Here is a 24,445-nt window from a genome sequence, read left to right as displayed (position 1 = left end):
AATTCCAGCACACCAAATTCAGCGATATCGAACTATGTCCCTCCCTCTCCCAATTCCCGTTCTGCATTTCAGTAAGACCGAGGATGCTGGTGTTGCAGTGGTCGGACTATAAAGGTTTGTCTAGGTTTTCTTGATGCTATTCGAGCACTATTTTATGGTTATGTCTTTAGTTCCTTGAGGAGAAGCAGTTTTTGTTCCTGTTGGCGGTGCCGGAGGCGCGCCCGCTCGCTCAGTTGCTAAAGCTGCACAAAACGCTGTCGGCGCTATTAAAGGCGGCCATGCCGGATGGGCAGCCGCTGGTGGACAACAGGATGGCATCATCAACTATTACAAAGGCAATCGGAAGACTACCTGTGGCCCGGACAGTATGATCTACTCTACATGTAGCTGGCTACTCTCGAAATGTTTGAGTAACCTAGCAGCATGACGTGTCATGTTACCTGGGATTTTTGGTAGGCTATGCTTGAAATAACCCACACTAGCGAAGTCATAAAATCCCGAATAAATGAGACACTAGATGTTGATATTCACATACTCTTTTGCAATGGTGGCCGTATCTAGGAAAACAAGAATACTAAATTCTAAGATTAATAAAATCGGGAATATTATTCATATCATCTGAAACACTGAGGTATAAAATAAATCAGTCAGTAATAACAATAGAAACATGGAAAAGCACATCCACTAACGTTTCAATGTTTCAAAAAAGTGGCATTGCGAAATTCATAAAACTTCAATGTTGGGTTCCAATTACAGTACTTGCGTTATTTAGTAATATTTGTTTATTTGACGAGTTGAATAAACCGTCACGTTTTGTACAGGCCCTGTGTTGGTCTCCAAAATTCACGATAATCATCAGATACCGAGACTCCGAGCTGACACCGTAGAGTTTTGCCTGGCAGTAGCAGCATCGTACAGTGCTTGAATATCAGCTTTCCACTGCTTCTCATCTGTTCTCAGCACTCTACGGTCATAGGTTAAGAGACCATTGACCTCTCCTTCAACGTCTGTTGTTTGAGTCCACACGCCACCACTGCATGAAAATAGCTCGATTTGGTCTTTCAATTCGGAAAGAAGGTAGTGGCTTCGATAATTCCAACTGTCTATTGTCTCGTCGATTTCGTAGGTCTGGTTGATTGAATTAATGGCCGCCTGGTTGTTCCAAAGACTGATTGAGAGCAGTCAGTAAGCAAGGTCGCGCACTTCCATTCATTTCATGCTAAACTCACTGCTCAAGGGAGACATTGTTTCCGATCCCCCCAAATTCACCCTGGAATCCAATCCGCTTAGGGTCAAAAGGACTCGAGCTAATCGAGTAAAATGGCGTACCACATTGGGGGTTGGCGTAATGGTGGTTATCCTAAAGTGTTGGGGTTAGTAGATGTCTCAAGTGTTATCATCTTAACGAGTACTTACGCTGAAATCTCCAGCTCCGTGGTCATACCAACCAGTGGTGGAATCAACGAGTCGTGTTGGGTCAAGCTGCTTGACTAGATCGGTCAAGGCAAATTCAGGGTACCCCTCGATCAACTGGCCCCAACCCTCATTGTAGATAACCTAGATTAAGATGGTTCATTAGTAACAATATCGATCATAGTGAATTGATATGTTGATTCACTTACCCATGTTACAATACTTGGGTAGCTCTTGAGTTGGTTTACAAGAACCTCAAGTTGGCGCACGAATTCTTGTTGTTGCGCATCGTTGGGAAGAATGGACTGCAGGGGCCGAAGGGCTGGCATATCCTGGATGACCATCAAACCAAGCTCATCACATGCTCGGTAAAACAGTGCCGTTTCCACTTTGATCTATCGCGGTCGTTAGCTAGATTTTCTGTGTACCAACAAAAGATTCGGGAGACATACGTGCTTCCGAAGCATGTTGAAGCCCAGCTTCTTCAACGTTTGAATATCGTACACCATTGCCTCGCGATTCGGGGGGGTATAGAGACCATCCGGCCAATATCCTTGATCAAGTGTGCCAAACCAGAAGATAAATTCCCCGTTCAGGAGAGGTCGAACCACGCCGTCGACGGTTCCCTTGGAAACTGTCCGGAATCCCGTATAGCTTTGGATCTTATCTTTTCCGAAGGTGACGGTAACATTGTATAGAGTTGGCGAGTCTGGGGACCAGAGTTTGGGTGATGACACTGTAAAGTGGAATGGCTCATTGGAGAGACCTTGGTGAGAGGCTACAGACTTGCCAGACTTGGCATCAATGATAGCCACCTCAACCTTCTCTGCATTCTTCTGTGACGTGTAAACTGTGGTATTTACTACAAAATGTAAAAGTCAGTAGCCGTCCTATGTGAGACCTTGGATTTGCTCGCCATACCAACACCGTGCATATCAGCAGCTAGATCGAGCTGCACCACATGGTTGGCCGGAGCCGACTCAATCCAAACACTTTGCCAAATACCGCTGCAGGGGGTGTAAAAAATGTGAGAAGGATTTAGTGTCTGCTTCCCAATGGGAATCACGTAGTCGCCACTGTCGGTCGGATCGTGAACAAACACGAGGCTGACGATGAAAGCACCTTTTAGCGAAAGCTTTTTTTTAATGGTTCAATTATTCGAGTGACACTCACAGTTCGTTTTCCCCACTGGTGAGATACTTAGTCACATCCACAGTGAATTGAAAATAGCCGCCACGGTGAAAACTAGCATTGTGGCCGTTAACGAATACCGTGGCCTCGTAGTCAATTGCTCCGAAGTTGAGTAGAACGTTGTCGTCCCACTCGGACGGCACAGTAAAAGATGTGGAGAACCAGGAGTAAAGGGTGTTGTTCCCTTGGATTCCTATGGCCTTGTGTTAATAGCGCGCCATCACCAAGAGCGTGTTGTTTTGAACATACCAGATAAGGCACTCTCGAGACAGGACGGCACCAAGACCTCGTGTGACAGAGTCGAGTTGAAGGGCGGGTTGTTGGCAGCAGCCAAATCAGAGGCACTCTCATACCTCCAAATTCCATTCAAGTTTTTCCATTCGGAGCGCTCGAGCTGCGGCCGAGGATACTCTGGCCACGGATTAGTGCCAGCAGTATAGGTCCACTTCGTCGTCAGTGGAGGCTTCTGGACGGCATAGCTGGAATTCCCAGAGCCAGCGTTGCTAGCAACGGCGCGCGTTGCCAGCAGCAATAAAATGTTCGCGTTCAATTTCATGGCGAAGGCCTGCAAGATGCTAAAGCTGAGAGAAAACAAGGACCAACTCTGCCCAGTCGAAGGCGGCGGTCCCCGCAATTTATAATTTACAATTTATCAATGGATACGTCGAGACGAGGACCCTGAGCTGTGCACATGGCTTGCAGCTCGTTACCTCCCCCGCATCAGTATCCCCGCATTCGGCATGGCTCTGGAGAAGCATATCATATGGCGTGAGTCGGGAATTGCTCATCAATTTCCTTCTCGGGACTGTGGGGACACGTATGGTTACATCAAACGGCCCAGTAGTTAGCTAGGCATGGGCTAGTTACTAGCTGTCGACTGCTTCGAGGGACACAGGCCCATGGTGATCGGCATAGCCAGACTCCAGAAGAGCATGCGGGTAAATGTACCGTGAATACTCCGTGCACATGGCGGACACAAGGGGTGGGTTTAGAGACCCCAGATCTACTAATACAACGCAAGGGGTATCTACGTATCTCGTCTTCTTGCTTGTCGCGAAAAGATCGAATGGCGGTGTCAAGGGTTTCCTGTGGATAGACGCGCAAACCACCAACATTTGCGAACCTAGCAACCAATAGAATTTATGCTCCGAGCAGCCAAGTGCGATAATTTTGCAATGACTCCACAGATCCTGCCCAGAATGCCGAGATTCGAGTGAATCCTTTCGGCCTTTTCCGGTAGTATCTGTAATTAGAAAGTACTTGGTTAGTATCTACGGTGCGGCCTTGTGGCCTAATGCCGCTGTTGAAAGTAAGGGGCGTATTTTGGTTAAGCTTAGTTAGGCGAACAAAGTTCCCCTGTACCAGCATTCTTCGTGCGCCACGGCCAGCTAAAAATAATCCGAAGCCGATAAATTCTGAATCCAGCGGTCGAACGCCGGATTTATCAAACTTTTTGTGACTGTGTTACTTCGAGAGACTGCCGGCAGCCGCCGATTGGCAGAGGGCTTAGGGGGGCGCCTATCCTATTCCGTTACTTCGTACAATAATTTGTTCCCTCCACAGGGGAAAATATTATTAGTGATCAAGACGGGGAATATTAATTTCTGTCGTGTTTCTTTTTGCTGTCGACGCATTGAGTAGCCACTATAGAGATGGGTATGTATCATTCCCTCTACGCTTCAAGAGCCCATCGATGAAGACTTAAAAAATCACTGAAAAAGCTAATCAAAGGCTCAACATTGATCCTTCCAGTCGAAATGACGAATCGTGATATACAGTCAATCCCCTGAGCACCGTCTCCTTTGGCGCACAACGATGGGCACACCCCCAGTCCGGAGCGTCCACGAATTCTTTACTTTCCACTCTTGATCCGGGCATGCAAGCCCTACCTAGCGCAATAGATATTCCATAAGTATGCAGTAAATACGTAATAATGTAGCAGAGAAACAGACGTACATCAAATTCCATGAAAAAACTCGCCGCAGTTTTTGAAACCTCCATTACAGCGAGGTGCTGCCCGATGCACGTACGCGGCCCTGCACCAAACGACAGAACACTGTTCAGCATCTTCTTCCGACGTCTTTCAAGATTCTTTGCTGATTCTCCGGAATCTGGAAGCCAGCGTTCTGGTGTAAATTTGTCGCATTGCGGATCAAATAGCTGCTACGATTGATTGATAACCCATGGATTCATCCCAACTATAGTTTCCCCCGCCACGTAACCTCCGTCGGGTAAGTGAAACCCTTCATCTGGCACGGCTCGCTCTAGAGTTAGGGCAAATTCAGGATGTATTCGGATCGTTTCTCGGACGACGGCTTCCATATACTGTAGTTTCTTGGCAGCTTCCCAACTAACTGGAAGGGGATTGACTTGAGACTCGTCAAGTTCCCGACTTAGTCAGGAATACACCCAGGGACACCCCAGGGACCCTCAAAACATAGTAGACGATAGCTGTCAACGTTTAGGCTGTGGGGTGGCATCCAACAACGGTGTTGGTTAGCAAATCGCTCACCATCTGTCTGTCATCAATCAAGCCCGGCCTTGTTCTCTGCGCTTCATGGTGATTGTCCGAAAAGTCTCTCTTTTTATCCGACAGGTGTGGCTTTTGTAGCTTCCGCCCTTGGTAATAATCAAAGCTGAGCTTTAGTACCCCCCCTCCCGTTGGGGTGAGCGGAGTTTTATGTTTATGGGCTTAACCTCTAAAAGGTAATGAAGCTCTGGGGGCTGTGAACACTAGTAGCGTAACGAAGGTTCGAATCAGACGACGTTTATATCATCTATCATGGTGTACTAACCATCGAAAAATAATCAAAGTCCCGATCTGCGTCTGCAAGTAACTTTCCTGCGTTCTTGAAAGTGTCCTGGAGAAACCCAAGAAAAGTACCAAATGTGACATTAAACATGGCGTCCCGCAAAACTGTACATTATTTAGGAGGGGGGGGGATTAACCCTATAGAATTCAAGATTTCCCACCTACAACGTAGGAAATAGTCTGCGATATCACAGTGACGGCCCGTGTTGACAAATTCCTTCAATTCACTGATCAATATATCGATTGGATTGGCTAGATGGCTATCTAGACTGTTAATACCACCAGCTGAGAAATAGGGGCCAATTGGTTTCAAAACAATGCCGTGCCTTTTTTCATTAGACGAGGAAAAGAGATTGGGCAATCCTTTTCCACCTGGGGTTATTGAGTCTTCCAACTGATACATGCGACTCTATTGGGAACTTTCAGTAACCTCATCCTCTATTCTTTTTTTTTTTTTTTTAAAAAAAAAATAGGGATAATCCACCGACCTTTTCCAAGGATTACTAATATTATATACGGTTTTGATGAGCTCTGGGTCGACAAGGCCGAGCACATTTGGTCCTATCCTCGCCGTACTGCCGTACCTCTGATGAAGATTGGCCGGTATAACATGGGCAGATCCACCAGAGGTAATAAATATAACGTCAAAAAAAGGCGAATATTGTTTACAGCACTTGAGGGCGGTAAGGAAAAAAAGGAGCTCTAGATAGGATTAATCTTTATATCAAGAAGTAGAGTAGGGCGCATTGTTTTCCAAGCGACCCAGTGGAGTAAAATGCGAAAAAAAAAAAGTCGGACAAAGAACACTTGAACAAAGAGAAATGGTTCTATAACTTACTTTCAACAATCTATGTATGGTGTTTACGAAAATTGTGTTTGGGATTTTGATCCATGCTTACATGAGCTAAAAGGTCGTAAACTCGGTGGTCTCGCAAGCAGCATCTGTAGCAGAGTAAACATTAGTAGCACTAGACGCTGTTTATAGTTCATGGCTTGAACTGATATTGTACTATGTCGTCTATTTTAAATGTTACCCAAGGACATGTTATTGACAGCCTGGCTTGGCACAATAGGTCGAGATATTTGAAATATATACGAACTCGACTCAACATTGAACATTGAAGATCAAAATGTGTTGAATTTAAAGATTAAGTCTATCACAGACACTCTAGAGCTAAAAGGATAGCGACTATAGAAGCTGATTCCAACGGACAAACACATTGTACTACTACAAGTGCTAGCATTACCCACCAAAGACACGAACGATCTCCATAACAAAATCAGGCATCGGCTTAAAGCCAACGTCCATAAATCACCACATGCTAATTCAGACAGGTTTACTCAACCCTCTTATCATCAACCACCTCACCAGTGACGGTGCTAATCTCATTTCCTACCGAAAGGTCAAGGTTCTTATTCGCGAGAACCTCGTCAGTGTCCAAATCGTCGCGTGCTTGGACCTTATCCAAATGATAAAGTGGCTCGAGAACAGCATCGCGGCGACGGAAAATCCAGCGGTTAATGAAATAAGGCAGCGCCTGGGTCATTTGGTACCGCATGTGGGTGCGAGTAGGAACGGCGAAAATGTAATCAAGCTCCTCCAGAGTGCGTTGTTTGGTCTCGGGAACCCAGAAGAAGATCATGACCAAAGCAACCACGTTCGTACCAGCATAGAACCCGAACACACCCTTTGTAGGAGAAGTAAATATTAGTATATCTCGTAGGAATTCATTTGCACTCTTCAATGAGCGGGCGAGAAACTTACAACAGTCTGCATAGTGTTCAGCATCAGAGGAAGGAAGATAGAGAGGACAGCAGCCCAGAAGAGACAAGTGGCGACCGCCCAACCCATTCCAATCTCACGGTGCGACAAGGGGAATACTTCAGCCGAGTATGCAAATGGAACTGGGCCTTCTCCGGGTGAGTAGAAGATAGCGAAGATGTAAACGAACATTGCCACCAGCGCCAGATGGGCTGTCAGCTTTTCGCTAATCAATGAACAGAGCCCGGCAGTCAAGAGGGACCAGGCCATGTTAGGGAAAGTAAAGAGAAGTAAGGTCCGTCGTCCATAGGTATCGATTGTCCAAATGGCAGGGAAGGCAAACAGAAAGTTGATCAAACCAAAGCCCCACGAAGCCCACAGGGCCTGGAACGGGTTAAAGCCCGAGTTGGCGAAGATGGTCGAGGAGTAAAATGCGATGATGTTGATTCCGCACATCTGCTGGGCAATCATCACCGTGAACGAGGCAAGAGTGGCACGTCGAACACGAGGAATGGTGAATAGTTGGCTGAATCTGGAAAAGTAGTTGTTATTTCCAATAATCTCGGATTCCAGTTCGAGCTGACTGTGGATGGAGTACAGATCTCGCGCAGCCTGGATAGGTTCGAACCGAAGCCGGAGGAGAGACTGCATCGCTTGAGGGTATTTGTTCTTCTCTGTAAAGTTCGGGTCAGTATCAATAAAAGGACATGTTCAGATGCAGCAAGACGACATACTCATCAACCAACGTGGGGACTCGGGGCAGAAGTAAACACCAAAAAGCAGCGGAATAGCCGGGATCATAGCGGAGCCAAGCTGCAGCCTCCATGCAATCGTGCCGACGTGAGCAACGACCAAGTTAGCGGTATAGCCGAGAAAAATGCCAAAGGCTGTCCACAGCTGCCACGACATGACTAAAGCACCTCGAATGGTGGCTGGAGAGTTTTCGGCGGCAAAAATGGGGATTGTCGAGGCTTTGGCGCCCATGCCAATTCCCAGGAGAATACGGCAAGCAAAAAGCTGTCCCCATGTCTGGGTGAAGGCGGAACCGATGACAGGGAGGAGACAGAAGATGGCGGAGATGAAGATGGTACCACGACGACCAATATAGTTGTTCAGTGGATCGGAGACCCAACAGCCGATAAATGCCGTCCCAAGGTACGGCGCCGAATTGACTAGGCCAACTAGGAGCTGGTCGCGGTTGCTGTCTCCGCCGATACCAAAGACTTCAGGAAAGCTCAGGTTTGCACCGTTTGAGCCTGTTTGATCCCAGCCCTGGACAGCGGCACCAATTGAACAAAGGATGATGGTAAAGTACAGCATTCCAGGGTGACTCCATTTGTGCGTGACCTCTCGGCGCAGAACGTTGAGTTCGGTATCAGTCAAGGCGAACTCCCCGGAAATGGCCTCGTAGCTAGCAGGGTCTTGAGCCACCAAGGCACCCTTCTTCAGCAGATGGGTGTACTCGGTCAAGTTCTTTTCCACGGCAAATTTGTCGACATTGGACAAGAGCACAGAACGGGGAATGTGGGCGAGAGGGTTTTCGATTCTGTATCTCTGTCAGCAACACACACGGCTTTCTCTGTTGGGACGTAGTGAGACGCGGCTAAATCCAGGACTACACTCACTGTGCCGTAACGTTTGCGTTGAGGTTGACGTGCTGCACCTCATAGCCCTTTTCGGTCTCGTCGGGCACATTCCTAAGCAGATTGGGTCAGCATCAGTAGTCCAATCCAGAGGTGGGACAGAGGTGGGAGGGAAGCTCATACGCGCCAACGGACTCAACCGGGCTCGCGTCGACTTTAGATTGCGCCATCTTGTAACTGACGGGCTAGCAGAAGGTGAAGAAGGGTGAGAAGAAGAAGAAAATTGCAAAGCCAGAGCGAGTCGGCTTGGTTTTAAAGGGGCGACCACTGCTTTTTCTCCGGATTCGACCCCGGGGTGGCCGCACATCCCCAGGATCCACATGTGGTCAAGCTTTGGAGTGTTTTTGCCGGAGGGTTGCAAGGGCTAGCGCAAATTGGCCCCGTTTGGTGCCATTCAGCTCGCTTCTAGAACCAATACTCATTGGCGGGGCTGGCCTGCGGACGAGTATAGACTTATTGACTACTTACTATAGAGAGCCTTTGGTGGCGTCCAGGCTAATCAGCGGCCGCCGACGCCCAAAGCGGCACGCTCAGGCTCGCCCAGCCAATGGACACAGACGGAACAAGGGATTTTGGGTATTTTAGTACTATTATTTCTCGCCGGAGTACGAAGTGAGCATGCTGAGACCGGACTAGAGTATGCCGCCATGCATCGTAGCGCGGATTTGTTACATGGTCCTGCGGAAATCCGGTGGAGGGGGCGGAGCGACAGGTTCTTTGTGTGCGCGTTTTTTGATTGAGTGATTGATTTTATGTATAAAATGCGGCTTTCTTCTTTTCTCTTTTCGTTGTCCGGCCGGTCAGACGATTTGGAGAAATAGTGCCTCTTCAAGCGACAGGCGCGCACAGCCTTGGTAAGGTCTGCAAAGTGGACGTGTGGGCCCGCAAACCATGTGTTTGTCACCCTGAGGCTGGAGGGTGACAGCGCCTGTGCGACAGGCTCATGGTGATTCCTGCGACGAAGGATTCTGGCTAGTACCGGGTTATTTATTGTCGCGGCGACACAGATCTTAGATGCGTCACATGGGCGGAATCCTTAGACGCGTACGTTGACTCGTGTTATTATTGCCCTTTGTTCTGTCCTACCGCGCGGTGCCCAGCCCCCAGTGGCCTGAGAATCAATCTGGGAAAATAATGAGCGCGTGAGCATTGCGAGAGAGCCATGCTTGTCCGCATGCAGAAGCCATGTTGTGATGGCGTGGCTCACCGGCGGTGCGAGAGAGGAGAAACAAGGCAAGACTCTGGAGACCCCGGCCGGTCGGCCTTGGCGGGGGGCTTGGCCCTCCGGGGAGATATGCGCTAGCACTCTCTGGGCCTAGTCCCGCACTAGACCGTGTTGCCATTGGCTGGCTCGGCTGCCCATGTGACACATCACGTGTAAAGTGTAAACGCCGTTTCAGGCGCGTTTGCATGGTTTGCGGTTTGCATGGTTTGCATGGTTTGCACTCGGAGAAATAGTCGGAGAAACCAACTACGTACTCGTGACTCCGTACTTCGTATATTTTTATTTGTTCTGGAAGGATTGCCCAGTACAAGTCGGCTTTTGAACTTCCACACCTAGTCGAGATGGCGCCGCCACCAGATCACCATCGTAAAGAAAACTAGGCTAGATGGCGCCACCAGCCGGCTGAAATAAAGCTCGGCCAGCCACAGACGCGGGTGCGTGCTGACAATGCTGGCGAGTCCGTAGATGCAGTAGAAGTAGAGCAGATTGGCCTAGTCGATCACCGGCACCGACAACAAGAACAACGGCGTCGAAAAGTACCGAAAGTAAGCAACTCGGTGGTTCTCTTGGGTCTTGTGATGACCTCGTGTAGATGCATAGTAAACACCGATATCTTAGCATGTAGAACAAAATTTACAAACTATTTATAAGCTGAATTGCAACATATCTGGAACTATTTCACTCCGCAGTGGGTGCAATTTTGTTGCATGTCAGGTGCTGCTGGAAACTTTGGGGAAAACAAATAAACAGTGCAAATTAATCAACTTGATCAATGCATTTGTATAACCCTTGAATCGATATACTGATTTGTTGTTAACTTTCTACTTTTTATCCGTTTGCCGCATCCCTTCGGTTAGAATCCTAGTAGTCTGGCTTAGAGCAAGACGATTACAGATTTGTTCTGAATGGATTCGTGCCATTCATGAGCCCCGAATGTCTTGTTTACGATTCCCTTCACCTTGATCCTGCCCGAATCTGCTAGACGTTAGCCATGAATCACATCCTTCGTAAACCGACAGTGCTTACCAAGATATTCAGGCTAATCGGCCTTTTAAAGTGGATTTGATGACTGGTATTCTGGAGACTTTAAAGAGGTTGATGTGATGATATATATATCTACGGATGATGTTAGTATGTATATATATATATATGTAACATTGAACCCTCCAGATGTCTAGAAGAAATATGTTAGCACGTCTTAGGTGTTAATTTATTTTTTAGATCAATTTACAAAATCTATTTTTATTAACTTTCTATACAAATTATATCAATTGATAGTTGTAGAATGATTGTAAAGGTTTAAAATATATTAAGATTTTAATTTATTATAAAAACCCAGCAGAATCTGTAACATACGTGCTAACAATGACACCTGGAGTGTAAGATATATATATATCACGGAGTAATTTATAAGTGATTGTTTTAAGGCACTATTCTGCTTATAACTTTGGCAATATCATCCAGAGTCAAGTACGAAGTAGATAATAATACGTAAATAGGGGTACAGCTCTAGTAATGTACACTTGGTGGCTAGAATATTTGATCAAATGTTAAAATAACACAAAATAATACCGACTACCGACTTACCTAATACCACGCATGGAGGTCGGATTAGGGTTAGAGCGGACTACGGCGCCTTAGAGTGAATAGAATACATAATACCAGCTAGCCGCTCTGCCAGCTTTCTTCTATCAATCCCACCTTCCACCTTCAACAGAACAAATCCCCCATCCAATTCACTTATACGCTATGGCACTCAGATCGATGTTGACGCAGTACTGGCCTCCTGCACCAACCTTCACCGAAAAGGATGTCGACTCCCAGGCCAGTCGTGTCTTTATTGTTACTGGCGGTAATCAGGGCGTTGGACTCGAGCTTATCAAGATGCTCTACCCAACCGGTGCAGTGATTTACATGGCGAGCCGTTCCAGATCCCGCACTGAAGAAGCTATCCAGAGAGTTATCGCGACTGACCCATCTGGTGCCGCGCGTCTCAAGTTCCTTCATCTTGATCTCGATGATTTGGATATCGTCCGCAGCGCTGCCAAGACGTTTTCCGAGCAGGAGTCACGCCTGGACGTTCTGTGGAACAATGCCGCTATAGGTGCTGTGCCGGTCGGTTCCAAGACAAAGCAGGGCATTGAGGCACACATGGGAGTTAATGTAATCGCGCCACTTCTCCTGACTCAACTTCTTTTCCCTAGGCTGCAAGCAGCCGCTGCGATTTCCTCCAAGAATTCCGTGCGCGTTATTTGGTCTAGCTCCTGGTTGATGGAAAGCAAAGCTCCTGCGGGTGGCTACAAGCTAGAGGACATCGAGAAAGGGGGGACCAATGATTCACACGTCAACTACGCAACTTCCAAGGCAGCCAACTGGATATTGGCCGACGAGACGGCAAAGCGCTATGGCAAGCATGGCATTCTCAGCGTAGTCCAAAACCCTGGGAATCTGGATACGCGCATCTATGACACCCAGCCGAGATTAATGATGTTCTTTGTCCGAAACCTCATCCTTTATCCGCCCAAGTTGGGAGGCTATACTGAACTATATGCCGGCTTGAGCCCAGACATTACGGATAAAACCCCAGGTGCGCTTATCATTCCGTGGGGGAGAATCCAGGCACAGAATCCGAGGGAGGATATTTATGACGCAATTAAGAATGGGAAAGGGAAAGAGCTGTGGGATTGGTGCGAGAAACAGATTAAGGAACATGAGTAGAAGACGTCTTCTAATAAAGCGTTTTCATTCCCACTGACGATATTTGTGTCTTCGTTGAAGGCAAAAGAGTGATGGTTTTTACTTTTTTTATGTGGTATCCAGTTTTCAAAGATAATAAAAATATATGAAATATCATTTGCTCAGGTACAGCCAAAATTTTCACTTCAAAAAACCAGTGCGTTTCCAGTTTGATACATAATGCGCCAACGTTTCCGGATCAACTGGTATTGTTTCTCGTAGGGTGTGTGAGATAGTCTGTGTAAAGGTCGTGTCTAAAATGACACCACCACAGTCCATACGTATAAAATCCTTCTCAAAGAAGTCAAAGATTCGCTTAGCAGGGTTGGCGTCATCATTTTCCCCCTTTGTGTCAGGTACTCCCTGTACTCGATCTAACCAGTCGCGATACGGTATCGTTGTGCAAATACCAAGGAGGTTGGACAACTGCTCTATTAGTTTAACCCACGACTGGCGAATAGGGTTCTCCACATGGTAAACAAGACGAGGTGGTCGGGGGTCAAGCAACAGATCGCCAACTACCGCAGCTGCTACATCGACTGGTAGCCAAGCAGCTGTCTAAATAATGAATATAATGTTAACGCAGGAAAGCACATGAAAAAACTTAGATTAGAAGAAAACCAAGGGAAATTACGTACCCCATCAATCCAAGGCAACGCACCAACAGTTTGTGATGATCGAAGTAAAGCTGGAATGTGCTCCTCGGGATTCCAAACCCCGTTCATTCGAGATCCTGTCATTTGTCCAATGCGAGCGAATGTTGCCTCGATCCTGTCTGCCTCTGATTCTTCCAAATGGACATCTTGTATCATTTTTTCGCAAAGAATTTTTGCTTGTGCGTAACCCATTTCTAGACCAGAAGCACTTAAAACAGGCACCTCTGGTATAGCGTGGTTTTTTTCTATGGCAGAATGTTGTCCCACAGCCCCAACGGAGGAAACGAATAGAAGCCGAGGTCTCATAGAAAACCGTTCTTTTCTTTTTCGAATATCACGAGCAAACTGGATAAGATTTTCCAGAGTCTTGAACTGCGGTTCAAACGAGTTGAGCGGACGCCGAAAACTCATGGGCCAAGCATTATGGACTATATGCGTCACATCATCACACAAGGTGCTGTAAACCACATCATCCAGACCGAGCTTTGGACGCTCGGTTTTGCTTTCCATGATTTGAAGCCTAGACCAGTTTTGCGGGCTTATTTCAATATTGCGACTTTTCAATGCTTTGGCCTGTCGATAGACAGCATCTTGAGCGGTCAGGCGATTAAGACAAACCACACGACGGACATCTGAACGGCTGAGCAAATGTTGCAGTAAATGGCTTCCTAGGCTTCCTGTTGCACCGGTCAAAAGAACAACTCCACCCTTCTCAATGCTCAAAGGTGGACCTGGTGGTACAGAGACAGGTACGGGTACAGGAAGGACGCCTCGGATAGAATCGTGACCCAACCCTTCCGGCTCATTTTGCTGATTGATACCTTGTACGGCGGTCTGCTGCGTGGAAAATGATTTTTTTCGTGCGCCGGAAGGATTCACAGCAATAATTAAACGTAGAAGTTCCGATTCCTTGCAATCACCTCCCGTCCAATCGACATAATCATATCCCGCATTCATCAAACACTCTCTCCAAACAAACTCAGAAGCAAGAGCATGCCTTCGGCCGTCTTCAAACAACCACCAGCCTTCTAGCAAGCCAAAAACCAAATCAAACCAATGTAGATTTCGTGTTAGCTCCACTAAACAAAGAAGGCCACCGGGGACAAGTAGTTTGCGGATGTTTGTCGTCGTGGCGGTTAGGTTTCTCGTCGCATGAATACAGTTTGTCGAAATGACAATATCATACTCACCGATAAATTCCGGGCTTGGCTCTTGTTCAATGTCCATAACAGCGAATCCTGTCATTTCCTCGCAGAAAGCGAATTTCTGTTTTGCGGTAGCAACTAGTGAAGCTGATATATCGCTGAAAGTGTACTGGAAGGGAATGTTACAAGCCGCAAGAGCTGAAATCACCCCTTTCGTCGTTCCGCCAGTACCAGCACCGATTTCTAGTATCCGTATACATTTCTGTGGTTTTTCGCCGTTATTGTCACTGTTGTTGTTGATTTTAGGTAGCGTTGGTGTCAATAGACGTGTTAAAAAATTGAAAAGCAGCTTTGTGCCAGCTGCGAACATCGGAGCGTTGAGGTAAACATTTGCCAGTAACTCTTTGTTTTCTCGGCTACCAAATATCAGGCTGATAGCCTCCGTTTTCCCGCACAAACAATCTGCAAGTCGAGGTCCAGTTATTGAAAGAAGTCTGTGTTCGTCTGAGTGCCGGGGAAAGTCGTGTAAGATATTTTTAAGTAGGCTTTCGGAAGAGGAAAGGTCAATTGAATACCCAGTTCGTTTGTAAACACCGTCACCATATCGGGAAACGATACCAACAGCTTCTAAAATTTCGTAGAGTTGACGCACTATCTTTTTGTGTTTGTGAGTATGAGGAATGACCATTACAGGTTCGTCTCGAGGAATTTTGTTGAGAGAACAACCAAGTGTATCAAAAGCTTCCACAATGTAAGCTGTGACCAAGTTCGACTGTCTCGGATGAACGTTGGTATAAAACCCAGAAAGCCCAGTGCCAATGATCATTTCACCTTTGACAGTTGAGAACGCTTCGTGAATATCTTTAATAAAAATTGGTTTTTGACTCGGTTCTGTTTCAATAGCTGACCATAGAAGATCATGCGAACTCGTATTAGTGGAAAAGTCACTCTGAACGTTCTCCTTGTGGAAAGAGGCTGTTTTCGACGGATCTATTTCTTGGAATAGAGACGATGTAGAGACGCTTGAAAACTGGGTACCCTGAATAGAAACATCCGACGAAGGAACCGGATATCTAGCGGAATCTGAAGTGGAAGGCTCATCGGATCCGAGGAGACTTAACAAATCCGCTACTGACATTCCCCGAAACGCATCGGCAGGCACTTCTACACCGAATGCGCGCCGTATTTCTGATAAAACTTCCGTTTCCATGAGTGAGTCGATTCCAAGGGCTTCTGAAGTTTCATTTTCGTCAATTTCGTTCACAGGGATGTCTGTAAAACTGCTAAGAAGCTCTTTCAACTGTGTATGAAGTGAAGACAGCGTAGCCACATTGTTAGGATATGGTAAGTCTTTTCGCTCTTTTGCAATTTCAATAGCAACGGTGGAAGCCAACAGCTCTTCACTAGCCCGGTTTTTCATAGAGTGGGAAATCATGGGCTCATTTGACGCTGCAGATTTAGTAACTTCCGCAGTGGAATTAATGGCAGACAGAGTCTTCCCCAGTGAATTCATATTCACCCTCGAAAACCTGACACCTAAAAGTGTCACTGCTAGTGACTTCGTAGCTCCATTGAAGACTAGGATATCGCTTTCGAGATTCCTTTTCACATCGTCAAGGTCCTTCGTGTATCCATAGACATTCCAAGAGGGAGGGTCTTTTGCTGTTCCTCGTGATTTCAGGGTCTCATAAATCTGTATGTGTTTAATAGCAGTACATATATAAACATCATTTCGAAGAATATCTCGAAGGCAGTTGACGTGTAAACCTGCCACCTGAAGAAAGTTGTCCATGAGAAACGGTTCCAAGGTGTTATTAGCCAGGGGAGAGGTAGATTCTTCAAGCATGGAAACAACACCCGCAACCTCGGTGCCCTTTGAAGCAAGCCGCTGGATACCCTGGTAATAGCGCTTGTAGTTTACCACCCTGTCGAACACCCGGTATACAATCGATCCTTGCATGGATTCCGCTAGGCGATCCTCGAGCAACGTTAGGCAGCGATTATTACCCACAAAACGCTCGAGTGCACTGCGTTCAGCGCAGAGACGCACATCGTCTATGCCTTGAAGATGTATTATTCCTGATGCGTGGCAAGTACTCGTCTTGGGAGAAAACTGGTGATAGCTAGTCAAAGAAAATGTCCAGCCTCGACCACCAGTGTCGGCAGAAGGCGACAGTTCGATATGAATTGAATTCGAGGTATCCATACCCAAGGGAGCAAGGATTCGCAACTCGGTCACTTGGGGTAAAGAATTCGTAGCAGCTTCGGTTACGCGATGCTTGTCGTCACGGCTAGAGAGGTAACAAATCGACTGAGCGGCAAGCTCTACGTAGAGGGATGCGGGACAGAGACCCTTTCCCATGACCGCATGCCCGCTTACGGCTGTCTGAAAGTCTGAACACTGTGGATTAACCGCAAAGACTGCAGTATTCTTACTGTCAGGAGCATATCCAACGAATCGAAGTAGTCTATGAGTTTCATTGTCGGCGATAGTGGATTTGGTGTTTGGGTTACCACTGTCCTGTAATGAGTCTTTGTACTCCAACCAATACCGCGACATATCAAATTGATAAGGTGGTAGGTTAATGTACTTGTAGTAGGATCGTTGTCGGCGATGATACGGCCAGTACTGTACTCGCGTATAGCCTCCAATACCGCAAAGTCGGAGGGTGGTATTTAACAGCGAATCAAGCGACCGGTCGCTATTTGAGAGATCCACAGGCAGAAGCATTGACTCTTGTGGGTCACGACTGATGCATTTCGAAACCAAATGTATAATGGAAGACCTGGAGCCTGCTTCAAGCCAGATACAAGAAGCTCCTAGGCGTTGTTGGATCCTTTTTACAGCATCCCTGAAAAACACCGGTCGGCGAGAATGTGCGACGAGGTTGTCGGCAGTAAAGCTAGTCCAGCTATTGCCTTGGGTGCAGGTCTCAATATTGATATTAGGAGTCCTAAAAGTCAAGCTAGCGGCGAGTCGCGACAGATCAGGAAGTATGCCATCCATGAGACTTGAATGGAATGCTCGATCATTGTCTAGTGTCTTCACTTCAATATTTGACATCGCTTCCGCTGCGATTTTGAATGTTTCAACGGCCGACGTTGAGCCAGCTAAAACAAGGTCAGATGAACTGTTATAGCATGCTACCTCAAGGGACTCTGGCAAAATAGTCCTCATGAGTGCTGGTAAGATTCCATCAATATCTGGTGCTCTTGCGGTTATCATTGCGCCTGTTTCCAACTTCCATTTATTTGCAAAAAGAGATGCACGACCGGAGACATATCTCACAGCGTCATTTAAAGATAGCACCCCAGAAATGCAGAGCGCTGTGATCTGACCGAAGCTGTGGCCGATGACAGTTTTAACAGTCACTCCAGAATCAATCCAGGACATAGCGCAAGCGTACTGGATGGCAAATAAGGAACAATGTAAAGCCACGGGATTGGAAATAGGGTCCTTGCTGAATATATGAGGATAAATGGTAACACCGTCACCTTGCTCATTCAAAACCGTGTTGACCTCGTCAAGATGAAAACGGAAAAGTACAATGGTATCATAAACCAATTTATCCAAGCCAATGATATTACTGGACTGTCCACCGAAACATAAGACTATTGGCTTTGGCTGTCCAGGTGATTGTTGCGTCTGGAGGGCCTGCTGATCATGCTCGCCATCTCCCTTGTCCTCCCGCCAATCGCCGAGTAAAGAACGAAATTCTTCCATGGACTTTATAGCAGCGGTTCTCCGGTGCTTAGCGTTGAGGTCCTGTTTGTGTGAGAGATTAAAAGCATAGTCTGCTAAACTGAACTTTTCTTGGCTTGCAGAAAGTGTTTGTCGAAGTAACAAAGAGCAGTATGTCTCAAGGCTCCAACGGGAATGAGCAGTAATAGAAACGAGATGTTTTCTTGGAGCTGAGATTTTGGGTATTGTGGATGATGATGATAGGGAATCGGGCGTTTGGCACACAATAAGCGCACCATTCGTCCCCGACGCTCCATAGTTATTAACACAAATACCACGAAAGCCTGGATTCCATGGAACTGTTTGTGTGGCTATGGTCATATGGTCTAGGTCCGAAGTAGGAATTCGGGGGTTAATTGAGACAAAACTGGCTTGCTTCGGGATTTCGCCTTTTTGGATCATCAGGACGGACTTGATGAGTGCAGCAACCCCTGAGGCGGCTTCTAGATGGCCAATATTTCCTTTGACAGATCCGACATGCAATACTCTTTTAATATCAATCTCGTCGCTATTTATTTCTCGTTGAGGTCCCCCAAAGACAGCACGAATGCTTTGCCATTCGATCGGGTCACCTACGGGGGTCCCCGTGCCGTGGGCCTCGACATAGGTGATATCCGAGGGTTGTAAGTTTGATTGGGCTAAGACTTTGCGGTAAAGAGCACTCTGAGAGCCAGCGTGAGGAACCGTGATCGAGACACAGTTCTCACTCTGGTTGATTGCTGAACCGGCAATAACACCCAGAATTGGGTCTGACGCGGCTACTGCATCGGAGAGTTTCTTGAGCACGACAAGACCGCATCCTTCCCCTCGGCAGTATCCATCTGCAGCAGAATCGAAGGCCTTAGAAGCTCCCGTTGGGCTCAAAAACGACGCTGCTCCAAGGTTCTGATATAATGCCGGACTGGTAATTATATTCACTCCTCCAGCAAGCGCACCACTACACTCGCCCGCCAAGAGTGCTTTGCAAGCAGAATGTATTGCTACCAGAGATGATGAGCACGCAGTATCGTATGTAATTGACGGACCAGTCCACCCAAAATAATGGGCGATCCTCCCGCTTAGGAATGCCCTCAAAGACCCTACAGCCGAATATGCCGTAGGTTGATGGGAGTATATGTTATCATGATAGTCGACAGATCCCACCCCAAGATAGCATCCAAAATCTGTACTGTAATTATTTCCATGACTGAAATATTCGGCCGATTGCATTGCCTCAACAGCAACTTGAAGGACGAGTCTCTGCTGCGGGTCCATTGACGTTGCTTCTCGCGAGGAAATATTGAAGAATTTACGGTCAAACGAATCCATATCACCAATAAAATTCCCCCAGAAGCGGGTTCCTGTTTCTGAGCGACGTAATTCATCTGATTTGAATCGATCTCTCGGAACTTCGGTTAGTGTTGACTTCGCTTGTTGTAATAGCGTCCAGAATTCCTCTAATGTATCAGCTCCAGGAAAGCGGCCGGCCATGCCCACGATTGCAATAGAATTTTTTTCTTGGTTCAGTTCCGGAGGTGGGAGCCCCGAGCTAAGTGGTGGACTTGTCTGTAGGTTGCGAACTTCCTCTGAAAATTGGATATTATACCCACCCTGATCCCTGTTCAGTATTTCTCGTGGCAGACAATTTGTAAGCCCTATGACGAGTATGGATGGAAAGGGTTGGGGGACTGTATCCTTCAAAGTAGCATTAATAAGTGAATGCCAATCAACCTGCTCCGTTAGAAGTGACTTGATTGCTATTTCATGCAGCATCAGGTCTTGTTGACTGCAATCAACAATTTCGGCGTGGTAATTTGCTCGTAGTGGCCTCCTCAGTTTTGTCGTGGCGGGAAACTGGAATTCGATGGGCCTCAAATGGGCAAGTTGTATCACCTTCGCTACTGCATCGGCGTTTGATGAGTGGTGATAGCGACCTACCAGGCGAAGAGGGGTAACGTGTATACCCTCAGATAAAAGGATCTGTCTTATCGACGGGACAGACATCTGAGGGACCATCATTGTTGAGCTTTCATTGTCCTTTAGCACTGACATATATGCCTGCAAAAAGTTATTTTATGGTCTTTAAGGGAAGGCAACAGATACAAAGGAGAGCATACTTCTGGATAATTCGTCATGGTCTGAAAAAGCCGTGATCTTTGTATGTCTGTTTTCCAATGTACAACGATTGCTTGCATCTTCTCATTGGGATCGTCACAGCCACCGTTGAGGTCAACGAAAACGCCAATGCAGGCAGCCAAGTGCAACGCCACTGAAGCATACCCGCTGAACTCAACTGCATTATCCGATAAGGACGCAGCAATCGTAGTCAGAAAACCCGTACACATGCCTTGGAGTCCAAGTTCCTCTGGTAAGCGGCCATTCTCATTGCGTAGCCGGTACATTGATCCTTGTAACACGCACTTCACATAGTCTACGACATGAAGAATGACAGTCAATGGGGACCATAAGGCATTTGATGGCAGTCCCTCTGCTTCACACTCAAGAACACCGGTGTTAAGCCATGTTTGGAATGCCACAAAGGCTTGTAATCCGTGCGTCTCCCCACTTCGTAAACGAGGGTCGATTTCTACTATCGAAGGCCATAGGCTTGGTAGATTCCTCACGGCATCTGTGAAGCGGGCCAAGGCGGGTTCGTTGAGAAGGTCATATCGTAGATGAGAGAGACATTTTTGAGATGGCCATGTGCTAGTCTGCGGTCCGAAGACTACAAATAATGGCGAAGACACGCAGTCCATATTCATATGTCGATGGCTATAGACTATGCCATATACAGAGTAAAAGAAGATCGGTACTTAGGCCTATATATGCAAAAGACTCAGTACAATTGCTTGCTGAGTGGCTTTGAATTGGCAACCGACGGCTCTCTTCACCATATACATTTCTTCGGCGTGTAATAATTTAACTACTAATAGGAAATATTACTCATAAGGACTTGGATTAATATTAGGGATATCAAATTGACCATTGTTCCGAATGTTTATTTGGCCTAGTCGGTATTACTTTTACAACCATTTAGTACATGGCCAACAGGGATCGGCAGTTAAGACGCTTCGACCTCCAAACTGGGGCCTTAACCGCTCTGTGGGTGTCCCAAATGCAATAATTACCGTTCGTATGCAGTTCAATATGCACAGCCCCAGTGTTGTTAGATACTCCGTATTACATTCGAATTTCACATTCTAACGGAGCCTGTACATCAGTTATGCCAAGTTATATGCATGCTACCTCATATACTTCGGATTAGTGGCTTATAGTTGGTTGGTAATTATTGCTACTAGTAAGGATGCCAATCCTGATTTTGAAATTACTCAGGCGTACTTTTTAGTGTGTCAGTCATTGTAAGCCTGACACAGAGTGGGTCTGCATAAAATCCGGTATATAGGATAGTGGATATATACAGTTATAGCTAATACGGGTGATTCCTGGTCAATGGGATTGGCTATAGAGATTTTTGTATTTCCTTTAACCCTCTTGGGGTCTATGAGGTTTTTCAAATGTTGAGGAAAGACTTACAAGGTATTTGTACCTAATTCGAATTAATACCCGATCTTAAGATTATATATAGATTTATGAGTATTGTTAGTGTGAATCTCCTTAAATAAGGCCCGGGCCCGACTAGTGGAGGGTATGAGTCCAATGTAAATCTATGCGGCTTGTTAGCTGGTGGACTTTTGACGCACCTCGTGATGCGTTAAATCTGTCGAATACAAGGCGGCCAGGTGCGAGGAATTCTAATAGCTTTAAACTTTCTGATTCGGAATTGCCGGGGCTAGTAGAATCGTCCTCGTCGTGGGCCTAATGTTGCTATGGAATGGCAGTTTCTCGACGGCAAGAGCGCCCAGCACGCTGGTTTTCCTTTTACGTATACCCAGAGACATCCTGTATATCCTCAGAGGCATTATATTCTCCCTAGTCGTAGGAGCTCCTGATGTCGTCATCTCGGGAATAGCTTGCTTTACTAATGAGTTTATAATCAAAATTTTGAATGCCCCTTCCAGTCTACATAGGTGGAAGTATGTCATAAACCAATAGGCCATGTATGGACGTTAAACTTCATTTATAATTATCAATTGATAATAATAACAATACATAGATAGACATCACTGCAGGTTGCCTGAGTAACTTACACTAAAAATATAATATGAGAACACTTTAAACAACTCCTCAGAGGCTGAAAACCACTTTCTCCAGGCTATATCTGACCCTGCTGCACAAAGTATTCCTGTTTCACCTGAATGCCGTTACGGGGTGGCCCGTACGTTGACTGACTATTAGCAGCAACATGGGCAGAGGCAGTAACATCGTCATCCGAAGTCCTAGATCCGACAATATTGCCCGCGTAATTATTCAGCTCTATCTCATCACTACTCCGCTGTCGTCGGTACCCGGCGTTGTTATGTCCATATATTGAATTGTTTTTAGTCGTAATGGTGGTTTTTGTGGCATTGGTAGTGCTTTTGAGACTGGTCCCTGTGTCTTGGGTGCTGCTACCGCCAAAGAATCGCGGTATTCTCTTGACAAAAGGACCATATGTGACGAGGGAGCAACAGAGCAAACCAGTTACTGGCTCTGCTGCGGACCATAAACCAAGGTCTACAAAGTCGTCTGTGAATTGTTGCCAGGTTAGCAGCCGAGACATAAAATAGAAGAGACGCAGAAGAGATACTTACAAGTCAAGTCACTACCAGTAGAATATATTTTCTTCAGCCTGACTATACTGATAATGGTGACTAGAAATCCCAAAAGGAAAACTATCGTCACTCCAACCTTCTGGCCGCGATTGAGTTTGAGCGCCCATAGATCTTTTAGTGGCAGCACCAGAATGATGATATCAAAGAATATGGTAGGAGCTGCCTGGGCTACAAACACAGTGTCCATAGCGACACACTGCATTGATTGCTGCTGTGGCGTCCCTGTCCATGCGATGTCGACTGGATGACAACGAAAAATGAGTAAGAACTCAGTGGCAATCATCCACGCGACAACGGCAACACTAATAATGTAACTCCCTGTTCGAATTATACGAACGACTGAGAAGACACGGATATAAAATGCTAGCAGAGAGAGTTTGAAGAATGCTAGTCCCAGGTTGTAAAAAAGTAGCAAGATGTAAAAGTTTCTGCCGTAGTTCACGAGGGCTTCGGGTGATAGTGTGTCTGCGTGTTTGCCAAAGCCATATTTAACCTGGACAAAATCGAATATCATTGATAGAAGTGCGAAAGGCTGTATATAATAGCAATATTGTTAGCATTCTGTACTCCTTTTTGGCTCATACCAGTATATTTTCTTTGTATGAATACGTACCAGTCCGATGAGACAGAACCAGTCATCCCACCATAACTTAAGTCGCACCAAATGCCGCGCATATAATCGCAGCCCAGTTGTAACGAGAGAGACAATGATAAGAAGTACACAGACACCGATAACAACTGGCGCGCGATCTTGGTTTCGATCGCTTCCTTTATTGGCCGCCATCAGCGAATAACAAGTAATGTCTATCCACGGTTGAGTTAATGATAGACGGGAAGGTAGGCAAGAAGGTAGACAGCATATATAATAGAATCGAAAAATGTCATGAAAAGGATAAGTTCTGAATTGGAAAGAGCCGTGTTCTTTTTTGGTAAATTGGCCGATATGACTCCTGACGAGTCGGCGACGACTAGAAATTGGTAATAACGTCAGACGTCTCGAACACCACCAACAGGTGAGTAACGGATAATGGATAGATGGAACAAACGAGACGCAACCGCGTGACTATCCCTATAACCGGTTCACGTATTGTTTGAGGATGCCCCATGCCATTGTCGGCCTTAAGAATGGGAGTATTCATCAGGCCACAAACCCTAATTCCTGTTTTGATCTTTATAAGACTACGTTCCTCAAAAATTGACGTGTCCCATTGAGATCTAGTTGGACAAACCCGGCAAGAGAGTGGGCACCTTCACTCGCAAGTGTACTGCAGGGGCCAAATTTTCAAGCAATAACCCTGAAGTCGATGGAACACCGTTATGCAGCTACCTGCAGGTCATAGCAAGCTTAATTAGCGTGGGAGGGCGCAGTAGTATGGACATGTGACATTTTTTCATAAGTATGGTTGGTCTACCAGATAATTAAATACAG

At 46.4% G+C, this 24,445-nt stretch overlaps 5 protein-coding genes across 5 annotated transcripts; 1 reads left to right on the top strand and 4 right to left on the bottom strand.

The window, feature by feature from the left end:
• Nucleotides 1-855: 855 nt before the first annotated feature.
• TRUGW13939_01416 (uncharacterized protein) lies at nt 856-3,160 on the bottom strand (the record flags this gene model as incomplete). The annotated part of the gene is made up of 8 exons (XM_035484616.1): nt 856-1,168; nt 1,230-1,360; nt 1,417-1,557; nt 1,623-1,808; nt 1,866-2,275; nt 2,335-2,519; nt 2,587-2,797; nt 2,854-3,160. The coding sequence occupies 8 exons, from the start codon at nt 3,158-3,160 to the stop codon at nt 856-858; spliced, it is 1,884 nt and encodes a 627-aa protein (XP_035340509.1).
• A 3,593-nt stretch (nt 3,161-6,753) lies between these two features.
• On the bottom strand, nt 6,754-8,991 carry TRUGW13939_01415 (uncharacterized protein; the record flags this gene model as incomplete). The annotated part of the gene is made up of 5 exons (XM_035484615.1): nt 6,754-7,104; nt 7,182-7,852; nt 7,913-8,724; nt 8,804-8,875; nt 8,945-8,991. 5 exons carry the CDS (start codon nt 8,989-8,991, stop codon nt 6,754-6,756), a joined length of 1,953 nt encoding a protein of 650 aa, XP_035340508.1.
• Nucleotides 8,992-11,795: 2,804 nt separating this feature from the next.
• TRUGW13939_01414 (uncharacterized protein) lies at nt 11,796-12,764 on the top strand (the record flags this gene model as incomplete). The annotated part of the gene is made up of 1 exon (XM_035484614.1): nt 11,796-12,764. One exon carries the CDS (start codon nt 11,796-11,798, stop codon nt 12,762-12,764), a length of 969 nt encoding a protein of 322 aa, XP_035340507.1.
• Nucleotides 12,765-12,923: 159 nt separating this feature from the next.
• Nucleotides 12,924-21,066, bottom strand: TRUGW13939_01413 (uncharacterized protein; the record flags this gene model as incomplete). The annotated part of the gene is made up of 3 exons (XM_035484613.1): nt 12,924-13,340; nt 13,421-20,362; nt 20,422-21,066. The coding sequence occupies 3 exons, from the start codon at nt 21,064-21,066 to the stop codon at nt 12,924-12,926; spliced, it is 8,004 nt and encodes a 2,667-aa protein (XP_035340506.1).
• A 1,451-nt stretch (nt 21,067-22,517) lies between these two features.
• Nucleotides 22,518-23,800, bottom strand: TRUGW13939_01412 (uncharacterized protein; the record flags this gene model as incomplete). Its single annotated transcript, XM_035484612.1, has 3 exons — nt 22,518-22,930; nt 22,996-23,548; nt 23,630-23,800. The coding sequence occupies 3 exons, from the start codon at nt 23,798-23,800 to the stop codon at nt 22,518-22,520; spliced, it is 1,137 nt and encodes a 378-aa protein (XP_035340505.1).
• Between the last annotated feature and the right edge of the window lie 645 nt (nt 23,801-24,445).

The sequence above is a fragment of the Talaromyces rugulosus genome, chromosome I (genome assembly GCF_013368755.1).
Source record: "Talaromyces rugulosus chromosome I, complete sequence".
In the NCBI taxonomy this organism is placed as follows: domain Eukaryota; kingdom Fungi; phylum Ascomycota; class Eurotiomycetes; order Eurotiales; family Trichocomaceae; genus Talaromyces; species Talaromyces rugulosus.
This window is presented reverse-complemented; position numbering and strand designations above follow the sequence as displayed.